Genomic DNA, 12,381 nt, shown 5'->3' on the forward strand with positions numbered 1-12,381 from the left:
TTAATAATAGTCATAATTTAGGACTGATTTGTTAAGTTTTGATATCCAGCTGCCTAGTTGAAATGGCTGACATTGGTTGTTGTCCTGTATGCAGAAAGAAAAAGAATAGTAGAGAATGTAAAAGAAGAAGAAAGAAATTTTGGTTATATTGAAATAGTAGATGTACATTAAACGTTTAAGGAATGAATGATACATCAACAGTGATCAAATAGTAGAAGTAGAAGAAAAAAATACAACTTTGAGAGTATTTTTTTTTATCAGAAAGAAAGAAAGAAGAAAGATTCATCAGATTTTGATCAGATGTTCGAGGATACTGAACCATTGACCAAGTCATTATTGACTTTCAAGTACACAGTCAAAGAAGAAGAACAAGGCAAGTAAAATGCTTGTAAATGTTTGCATTTTGTTCGGCCAAAATGTAGTTGTTTACTTTGCCACACTACCTGCAGTTGAAAGTTTTTTTTTTGAATGTCAAAACAAAGAGTAAATTACACAGATCATCACTTAACTATTTTACTCTCTTATTTTGGTCACTCAACTTTCAAACTTTTCAATTTACTAACTGAACTTTATACATTAAACATTCACTTTCTATTATTTTATTATTATTTTCTATGACACGAAAATTTTAAATATTATTAAATATAAAAATATTTTAAAATAAATAATAAAATAATAATATATTATTATTATTATTATTAAATTTAAAAATATTTAAAATAATAATTGTCTCTTGTTGTCGTTGTCGACTATTGTTGGCCTTTAAAACCGACGACCATTTGATCCCAAATTATATTGGGAGACTCCTTTTGACAGTTGAGTCTAAATGTAGTAGTTGTTTCATCGAAGAATGTCCCAAAATTCACGAATCTCGATTGATTCAGACTTAAGGGGTCGAGATGAAGCGATCAATTACATTCGGGACCGAACGACCGCCATCACTGGCCATCAATGGTTGCGTCCAATGACAATGAACTGTTGATTTTAATTTTATATTAGCTTATATTAACTAATGATAAAAAAAGTCATGTCATATTAAAATAATAATAAAATAACTCAGAGTGACCAAAACAAGAGAAATATGAAAGTTTATTTAGTAAATTTAAAAATTTGAAAATTGAGTGATCAAAATAGGAAAGAGAAGATAATTGAGTGATTATATGTGTGTATTTTACCCAAAAGAAAAGAAAAGTAGGGTGAATGTTAAAAGATTAAGAAAATTTTATTTTTCCCTAAGAGAAGATAGTTTGAGTTATTATCTCATTTAAGTAATTGGATGTTAGTTGACAAATAGTTAAGAATTTGTTAGGTTTGTTGGACCATTTAATATTAGATTATAAATATTCATATCATCGTGCTACATAGTTTATGGTAATCCATTTTATTAATTTCAACTTATTAAAATTTCCTGAATTCTATTCCATTTTATTTCACTTCTATTTAGTTATAATCTTAGAGATTCTGTCGTTGACCGTTGTTACTATCGTATCATTATCGGTTATTTAACTCTGGCCACCATGTCCACTTTTTGACATTCTCTTTATAAAAATCTCATCAGCTTTCTCACACTTATTTTTTTAAGAATATTCCTTTTCATTAATTTTGTTATATGTAAGTAGAGAAGATTGGCCTTAACTTGAATTTGGATTCATATAAAGTTTGGGTGAAAATCACAATGCTCTTATAATTTAGAAAGAAAAATAAAAGGAAAAGGTCAATAATTGTTATTGTGTGTAGCAAGGTCTTGTGTTGCTATCAAGCTCAGTTAAAATAAAAGGCATACATCTTTAATTGTGGCTATGCTAAGTGCTAAAACAAAAGTGTGTTGAAGTTGGTTTGAGTGTTGTTTTCAGGATTCCCATCTATTTGGAAGTGAGCGAGAGGTAGGCTTTTTATCCTTTCTTATGGATCAAACTAATTATACATTTACAGCCTTTATTTTATCCCATACTATTCCCAGTTTCCCCTATAATTTATATACTATTTCTATAAATTTAGAGTCAATCTGGATCAAACTAATAGTATAATTTATATAGAAAAGTTATATAATTATCTTATATTGATTTTGATGGAAGATTTTTCATCCTAAATCTGAACATACCTTATCCTTTACAAGATTCAATAAAATCTGATTTTTCTATATATAAAAAAAAACTCTATCTTATATTTTGGGCAAATGACCAATTCGGATAGTGGATCATTAGAGAATTATGAGTCGACCAACATAATCAAGTTTCAAGTTCATCGGACTGTGGACCATAGAGATCAAAATATGAAGATATCGAAGAGTTCATCTTTGATTTAGGAAGATTGAGGCATTTCTCGAGAAAACGGAGACCTTACTCGTATTCAGAGTGTGGAAAATATGAGGGATTGAAAGTTTGGACTTCATCAGCCGACGAAAGAGACAACTGACATGCTCGTCGTTAAGTTTTTAGTGGCATAGTACCAAAATAAAATAAAAAATAAACGTAAGCATTTTTTTAAAAAGAATAAAAATTTAAGTATTCAAACAAATCAAAATTAATAATTTAGATATTAAATATGTAACTTATAAAAAAAAACTTTATATGGTTAAGGGAGATAGTGTCTAGATCACAAGATTTTTGGCAGGATCTTCTCAGACAAGTGACAAAGACACGTCCCTAGCTGAATCACTATTCTCACACCGTGCAATACCAAATAATCCTATTCAGATATTTCGCAATTCCATGAAGTTTCATATCGGATTAATATCACCTCAGAATTTTTCTGATTGATTTTTCTTTAAAAAAAATAAAATAAGTATAATAAAAAAATATAAATCAAGCGATTTTAATAATTAAAAGATTATTATTATCTCAAACATAATATCTATATGAATGTATAAATATTTATTATTAAACGATTAAAAATTTTACGAATATATATTATTTTATATTTATCTTAGATTATATATATAAAATGCGTGTTAAGAGTTCAATTTAAAAATAATAGTTTTAAGATTTAAATAGTATATTTTTTATATAAAAATATAAAATTGAATATATATATATATATACATATATATTGTATAAAAAATATGAACAAAGTATATTATAAATTAGGACAAAAAATCTTATGTGAAAGCATAATATGTTGATAAATCAATAATATTTTTAAATAAAACAATACACTGACCCATTAAATTAATTGAGTAATTTAAATTAATTTAACATTTTATTTATTTAAAAGTAATAGTAGATATTTTAAAATTAAAAATGTTAGGATATTTAAAAATTTTAATTAAAAAGAATAAGCATGTTAGGTTATTTTGAAATTTAAAATTATCTTTTTGCGTGAGATAGGATAAAGTTCAAATAATAATAAATATTAGAATAACTTATTTATTTTAATAAAAAATAATACATGATAATTTTAATTTCTAAAATTTATTTTAAAAATAATTTTTATGCAATAATGTATATAAACAACATTATTTTTGTATAATATTTTTTTAACAATTTTTAAGGGAAAGAGAATTTTATTCTTAATGAATGATGAATTTATTATTTAAAAATATGTAAGGTGTTAACTGAAAGCTTTTAATCACCCGATCCAAAATTATTCACTTTTATGGTTCATCTAATGTTTCTTGATATCTTGAGTATATTATAATAAACAAATAAGTATGATATCACATATCAACTTATTCGAGTATTTTCATGCATTTCTAGTCTCATTCAATCAAGTGGCTTAAAATATTGATCTTATTATGTAGGAATGACAAATCCTATATTGATAAACCATATCCACTATATGGATCGTGATATATCCAACTTCAATCTTTACGTTACAATTAGTTACGGTGAACGTTTGATTATATCAAAATATATGAATCAATATATTGAGATAATGATGATCTCTAGTCTGAAAATCATATACATAGTTATCCCTATAAGTGATGTTGTGACTATTAATTTCATAATAGTCCAAGAAAAATATTCATAGCGGATTAGTCCAATATGTTATTCTCTAACACGTACTCATGTATTGATTTTGACTTTCCTATATCAGTGACAAAACTTTGTCATCAATAAACTTCATATTAATGTTGGTGTAGTTTTGTCAAAACCCACAATAACATTTAACTAAAGACCTTTTAAGAATAACTATATTATTCTTAGGACTTAATTATAAAATAATTTATTTGTATACACAAATAATATCAATAACATTTATTTGTCACCTAATTTTACGCAATCTTATTTATTTATTAAACTAATAACGTCTTTCAGAGATAAATTTTCATGGCTAAAACTGCACCTAGATACTCTAAAAAACATAATATCAAATCTATTATGAGGTTTGTGACCGATTACTTGTCTGATAACACTTCATAGATTTCTCTGTAAGGAACCAGAAACTCCACTCAATAATGAGCAAATTTTCAGTTAAATTAAAAAGCAAATGTTAGCTAGCAGGCCATTTCCTGATTCACTAAAACGTCCTATATGAGCTTGGGTCGAGGGAAACATACAACACTGAATCACTATACTTTATGCAAAAAAGAATAAAAATAGAAATGCAAACCAAAGGGGGTCAAATTGCAAAACCATATGCAAGATGATATGACAAACATTGTAGGAAGGGATGGATGAGGAGAGCGCCTTTAAAAATTTTAAATTTTTATATATTTTAGATATTTTCTTTATATTTTTTTTATTGATAGTCACTTTCGACTCATCCTAAAATTTTATAAATTCATTTTCTATAATATAAAATTTTATGTTCGTTCCAATATATGGAAATAGTCATAAGTTTGTCCCTGTGGGGAACTGGTCTAATTTGTCTTTACTGACGGCATCACGAGGGGCACTAGCAATCAAATTTCATCACATTTACACATCCTGTTTTGTGGAAGGCAAAGGTAGCCATCGATCACTAAAGTCTATGAAACAAAATAAAATTCCAATTTAAACTAAAAAAAATAATGAAATAATTGTTGTTGGGTTTGTCATAATGGAATTCAATGAGCACAAATTCGACAAAAGGAATGGCCGGCTGAGACAGCTTCCTTAACCTATTCTTCACCCTCTTTTATAAATACAGCCACTACGTTTAGTAGACGAGGGAAAGTGAAGACTGAAAGAGAGGAGGAATAATTAGCAATTGCCCAATTTAGCTTATGAAAGCCAAAGTTATTAGTTAAAATACGAGATTTAAATAACCATCATAACCAGATATTTTTATTTTAAAATTTGGCACGAATTAAACAAGTTTAGTGGTTAAAGAATAATTGTTATCTTTAGAGATTTTCGATTCGAGCTTAATGTTTACAGGGGTATTTGAGTATTCATTGTCAGATGATTGAGAATATTTCGAATAAATACTATCTTGTAGTTTGTTCAGATTAATAAAATAAATTAAAATTTGAATAATTTGTTTTTATCCATGAGGTACATGTCTTGTCTAGCGGCGGATCTACAAAAGCATGAGAGTGGGTAGATGTCCACGTTGAAATTCGAATTTTCTTCAGATAATTATCTATTTTAATGATTGTATCCACCTAAAATTTTATTTGTAATCATATGTACAAAAATTCTATGTTATTAGTATACACTTATATCCATTTTTAAAAATAATTTTAGATCTGCTATTGTTATTATCTGTTGACCCTGGTTACTCAAATCACTATAAAAGCTAAAGTGCTAAAACCTTTGGTACATGGAACTTTTAAGTATTTTGGCTGCATGTATGGGTTGAAGGATAAATCATTCAATATGGTCCTTTCCTTTGCTATATATAGGCTTCTAGTTAATCTCAAGTTTTCCTCCATCTCTCTCAACACATTAAAAGCACAAAGGAAATTTGTGTAGATTTCCTTCTCCCCAAGTTCAACACCTCATATCTGCAACCGGATAAAACCCTAGCTCTTCAATTTTTCATCTACCAATACCAGCCATACAAAGTCAAGCAAACATCAGTTCAACAAATTCAACAGGGTCATCAATATCTTCCATGCACGTTGGTTCGAGTTCAACAAAACCCTAATTAATTACCCCATTTTATTAGCTTATTTAATCTAAGTTTACCTTTTCATCAAAACCTCATGAAAACTGAGGTAAGAGGAAACGGTGCATCCATTTCCCTTCAAAACCCTAGCTTTTTCAACCCCTCTCAGGGTTCCATAACCGGAGCACTGACAGGATGCCTCGGTAGTCTTGACGGAGCATGCATAGAGAAGCTTTTACTTCACTGCGCCAGTGCCCTTGAGAACAACGATGTGACTTTGGCTCAGCAAGTCATGTGGGTGCTCAACAACGTCGCTTCCTACATGGGCGACACGAACCAGAGGCTCACCTCATGGTTCTTGAGAGCGCTCATCTCTAGGGCGTCTAGGGTTTGCCCCACGGCCATGAATTTCAATGGCGGAAGCATGTTTCAGAGAAGGCTAATCACTGTCACTGAGCTAGCCGGGTATGTCGATTTAATCCCTTGGCATCGTTTTGGGTTTTGTGTATCGAACAGTGCCATTTTCAAGGCGGTTGAAGGATGCACGAGAGTTCATATATTAGATTTCAGCATCACTCACTGTATGCAGTGGCCGACTCTAATAGACGCCCTGGCTAAGCGGCCGGAAGGGCCTCCGTCGCTTCGAATCACGGTGCCCTCTTGCAGGCCACAAGTTCCCCCTTTGCTTAACGTGTCGAAAGAGGAAGTCGGTCTCCGTTTGGCGAATTTCGCCAAGTTCAGGGACGTACCTTTCGAGTTCCATGTCAAAGATGACCCTTGCTTCTCCAATGAATCCTTTGCTGTTAAGTTTGAATCACTGTTGACTCAGTTGACTAGTTCCGAGCTAGACCTTAGGGAGGATGAAGCTTTGGTCATAAACTGTCAAAACTGGCTACGCTATTTGTCTGACGAGACAAAACTGAACACTGCTCACGGTTTTTCACTGCGAGATGCTTTCCTTGACACAATCAAAGGCCTTAATCCTCGTATTACAGTTGTGGTCGACGAGGATTCTGATTTAAGCGCACCAAGCCTAAGTTCGAGAATCACAACATGCTTCAATTATCTATGGATACCCTTTGACGCATTGGAGACATTCTTGCCCAAAGATAGTTCCCAAAGGCTTGAGTACGAATCCGATATCGGTCACAAGATCGAGAACATCATCAGTTTCGAAGGGTCCCAAAGGATGGAGAGGCTAGAATCAGGCACAAAATTGTCACAAAGGATGAAAAATGCAGGTTTCTTCAGCCTCCCATTTTGTGAAGACACCATTAATGAAGTTAAATCGCTACTAGATGAACATGCAAGTGGATGGGGCATGAAGGGAGAGGAAGATATGGTGGTTCTCACATGGAAAGGTCACAACTCAGTGTTTGCCACGGCCTGGGCCTCGAATGAGTTGGAGGATTGAGACACCATTATTGGGTGTGGTAAACGTCAGTGGTCCAGTTGAACCAGCGGGGACAAAACAAGGTGCTGCTTCTCTCGTTGTCGAAAGGCTGAAAATGGGCAAAAGACAAAGAAAAACCGCAGAATTTTGAGGATAAAATCATGCACCATACCATTACCATTCATCTTTATAAATTAGGCGACTTTAGATAGCTTTTGTGTTTGGTTCAGATAAATGCAAGGAGAGAAATGTACAAATATAATATATATAATTTGTCTTTGTATGAGGCAAAAACCTGCTCCTGTTTTGTTTTAATAGAATCTCATGTGCCTGTTGCTTCACAGTAGCAGCACCCAACTACCGGTTTCTAATTAGTTCAGTTTTCTATTCTTGGATAAAATTATAAAATAAGGTTACAAAATAAGGATAAAGTCACAAAATTTTAAACTTTGTTATAAAATTAATATTAAGTTGTTAGTTGTTAATAAATGATAACGTGACACACGAGTAATATCTCATGTGATTCATCAACTGTAACTAAAATTCTATTTTGGTACTTTTTTAATATACACCAGAATACTTTAAAAAAAGTTAAGAAAACAAATCTTTTAAAAATATATGCAATTTCATAATTTATTTTAAAATTATAAACTATCTTTACAAAATATAAAATTTTGGTTTAATGATATCTGAGACCCTCAAACTTTTCTAAAAAGTTCAATGTGACTCTTGAACTTTTTCTACACTCAATATGACCCTTGAACTAAGGGGAAAAAATAAATTGACCCTTTGGCAAATGAAACCGATTGTTAACCGTTATGATATTATTGTGGTAGTTCGCGATGGATAATAATGTGGTAAAGGGATAAAGTGGGTTTTTAGTCGAGTTCAATGGTCAAATTGATTTTTGTAAAAAGTTTGAGTGCTTATTTAAATTATTTAAAATTTAAAATATAACAATCAAATATTCAAAAATAACTATAATAATAATAATAATTACTAAAAATTTAAAATATTAAAATTATTATTAAAAAATTAAAAATATATTACAAACTATAAATAATGAATTAAAATTTAAAATATTAAAAAAACATATATTATACTTAATATATTTTTTGATTAAATTATATTTAATATATACATATAACATATAGGCACAAAAATAAATTAATCATATTTATCAAAATAACAAATACAATATGCTTTTAATTTCATGTATACATCAACCATCACTAAAATCTCATACACTTTTTGTAGCATATATGTACGTATACTAAATATGATTTCATTATGATACAATCATATAATCAACACTTATATAAAAGTATTCTTATTAGATTAGTTGAGACTTACGAATTTTTAATATAAACATAGTTAAGAAACTTCTTAAGTTATTCGTAGATGTACGCACATCTAACCATATTTCATACAATTTTAAGTGTTGTATACTAGCTTATTATAAAATGTACAAGGGCTTGCGAATAGCCCTTAGAATTTTTCGAAATATAACTGGATGTTTGTATTGATGCGAATAACTTATGATATTTTCTATCTATATTTAGATACAAAATTTTTACGTCTCAACTAATCCAATAAGAATAATTTATATAAATTTTGAGGATATGAGGTAAAGATATCATGTTTTGTATACCCTTAGAAATCCTTTGAAATTAAGAAAAATAATTATTTTTCAAATTGAGGTATTTTTTATATTCATTTTAAAATTATGTTTGATACATGATTCTCTTTTAATAATATCATTTTTAAAATTTATATTTATTTTTTTATAGAATGTAATATACTTTATAATTATATCAAATATCCATTGGTAATTCAACATAATTTTCAGTCGTACTAAATTACTAGTAAATAAATAAAAAAGACCTGGGCTGGTTGAACGGGGTAAAACGGGCAAAATCGACCCAACAAGGTATATGAGTTTTTTTATTTAGCCCATTAGAGCAAGTTAATATTTATTTTAATATTTATGGTTTTTTTTATAGTGACATAGAACTCGTCACGTCGAGATAACGAATTCTAATAAAAAAATATTTTTTATTTTAAATTTTTACCTCAATATGATAGATTTTAATAAAAAAATTATATTTTATTCAAACTCATCACCTCGATATGACGAGTTCCAATAGCACAGTAAAAAATATCATAGATTTCAAAATAAATTTTGACTTGCTCGAATGAGCTAAATAAAAAAACCCGTTATATTGGGCTAAATCAGCCGGTAAAACGAATTTCATTGGGCCACAACCTGATTGATAAATTGTCCTTTAATTGGATTTTTATTCTTCCAGGGTGCTTGTCAGTTGCCACCGTGGTTTTTTTGGGGCATAAAAAAAGATCATTTTTGTTTAGCTGTAAAGCTGGATTATACAGCATCTAATAAAGCGTTTGGTGAATTATTTGTGGATTGTTTATATAATATTTGTTTATATTTATTTAATAAATTAAACAAATAAATTTTAAAAAATTATGTTTAATTAGTAAATGAATGAACATGAAGAAATGTGTGTTTAATTCGTTTATACTAACGAATAAGCTCGTTTTAAAGTTTATTTATAAGTTTGTTTTTCGACTCGTTTATAAGTTCATTTACCTAATTTTTTAAAAAATATATTTTTTAATTTATAAAATATTGGTGAAGGTTGTGACTAAATGCACATATGATAAATTTTGAAGTTTATATTGTGAAGCCTAAGGAGCTTAAGAACTATTAGTCGAATATTCATGAACTCTAAATAAATATGTTGACGAATATATAAATAAGCAGGTTGACGAATATACACACGAATATTTTTGTGAACTCTACATAAATTGAAAACGAATACCTTCAAAAATAAACTAATAAATATAAACATAAATTAATTATAAATATGTTATAAATAAATAAACAAACACAATCATAGTTATATCTTCTAAACTTAGTTGATTTACAGCCTACTTGCATCATCCTCGTGAAAAGAAAACAATGCAATCGGATACGAGTGAGCCCCAAATTCAACAAACATGGTAAATCGGAAACCACATATGAAATTATGAATCATGTGCGACCGTCAAAACTTTCCATTTTGGTATTCTCACTCTTGCATGAAGTGGGATAGATGGTAAATTATTTGAGTTTGATTTAGTTAAAACTTGATTAATATTTAATTGAATGGATTTGATTCAATTTTTTTATAAGTCGAAACGAGTTATTTGATAATTAATTTGAAAAACTTGTGAATAACTTAAAAAATTAACATATTAAATTTTCAATTTTTAAATTAAAATTGTTAATAATATTAACATTTATATATTATTTCTCTTAAATATAGTACAAGGTTTTCATATACGAAAGATTGGAGCTCAAGTTTAGGCTTGAATTGAACTCGAATTTGAGTTTTAATTAAGCTAAGTCTAAGAATGTTTCGAGTTTTAATTTTTTTTGATCTCGATTAAAACTTTAATTTTTTTTATTTCAAGTTCAAGTTTGATAACTTTAAGCTCGTGAAATTTTGAGTCGGATATCAAGTAGCTCATGAGTTTTTTTTAATATATAAGCTCACGAGTTTTCGAATGAAGTCGAACTTTACTTTCTAACTTTGAATTCAAGTTGAACTTAATAATTTTAAGTCAATGATTTTAAGATTCAAGTCGAGCTCAACTTTAAACTTTTTCAATCGAATTAAGCTCGATAATATTCAAGCTCTACTTGATTTATTTACATTCCTACTCTATCACGTGTTCCATTGCTTCAAAGTTCGCACATTGTGCCAACCCCAAACCCATTCATCGATCTCGTTTAACAAGGCAACCCATAAGCTTCACACCAACATCTACAAATAACAAGTGCATAGTTTCGTACGCGAAGGACATGTCTTGGAATATTTGAGTTGTCTATCATGGTAATAACCATAATTTGTAATGTTTTTTACACAGAGTTTGAGAATTATATTAAAAATCCACATTGATTAAAAAATATATTAAAAATTCATCTACAAAATGTTCCCTTGAACATGCGTGCACTCTACCACTGCCTGTGAACTGGAGCCACAGTCAATAATTTAATATTTCTTCTTTGTTTTCATTGATTATCTGACAAATTGGATGCCCATTTTTTCTTCTATGAGCAAATAGATCCCCACAATCATTACTACTCTACTTCTGTAAGCACAACTTCTCTGCCACACTTCAAATATTTTATTTCTATTTTTATTATATAGTTTTGAAATTCAATGGAACGACTAACTACATTAAATGAATATTTACTTGTTTACTTTTTATGTGTACATGGAGTTGGTGGTGAATTTAATTTGAATAACCCAGCATAGGTGCTTTTACGATAACGTGGTTATATACATGAAAAAGACTTCACGTACGAGCTATCGTTTCATATATCTCTCCAAATATTTGATCTTCTATATATACGGAAGATTTTATGTTGAAAAAACAAAATTAAAAAATATTAGAGATGAAAAAATAAAAATAAATTATTAATAAATAATAAAAATTTAATTTTTTTTATAAAGACGGCTATCACTCGTCATTTCCTTAATCTAATATAATCTACGGATTTCGTATCATTGGAGATAAAAATCACTATTTATATATTTATCAATATAATATTTTAAGATGTATGATCATCATATTAATCTTAATTATATTTAAAATAAAATTAAGTTGAAATCTTATAAAGATATAAGATAAACAAGTTAAACTCGAGTAAAAAAATTTAATTGTTGCTGATGATACACACAAGTAACACATACAAAGAGTTAAAATCTTATAAAAAATATAACATATGAGAGTTGAACCGGAGTTAAAACAATTCAATTATTATAGATGATACACATGAATAACACATATAAAGATGACCATAAGGGTACGGCGTTTTTCCCAAAAAATCAACGATGACCGATATATTTATCGATCTAACATCAGTCATGCTATATTTTTCGATCTAACACCCTTTGCAGTAAGGCGCGCCTCCTGCAGCGCGCTATACGCTGATTTGGCGTCAC

General features: G+C 29.1%; 1 protein-coding gene across 1 annotated transcript; it reads left to right on the plus strand.

Moving 5' to 3' along the window:
- The first annotated feature begins 5,707 nt into the window (after positions 1 to 5,707).
- LOC120149836 (scarecrow-like protein 32) lies at positions 5,708 to 7,390 on the plus strand. The gene has a single exon (XM_039162545.1). The coding sequence runs from the start codon at positions 6,071 to 6,073 to the stop codon at positions 7,385 to 7,387; it is 1,317 nt and encodes a 438-aa protein (XP_039018476.1). The 5' UTR covers positions 5,708 to 6,070; the 3' UTR covers positions 7,388 to 7,390.
- Positions 7,391 to 12,381: the final 4,991 nt, after the last annotated feature.

The sequence above is a fragment of the Hibiscus syriacus genome, unplaced genomic scaffold (genome assembly GCF_006381635.1).
Source record: "Hibiscus syriacus cultivar Baekdansim isolate YM2019G1 unplaced genomic scaffold, ASM638163v2 tig00111008_pilon, whole genome shotgun sequence".
Taxonomy (NCBI): Eukaryota; Viridiplantae; Streptophyta; class Magnoliopsida; order Malvales; family Malvaceae; genus Hibiscus; species Hibiscus syriacus.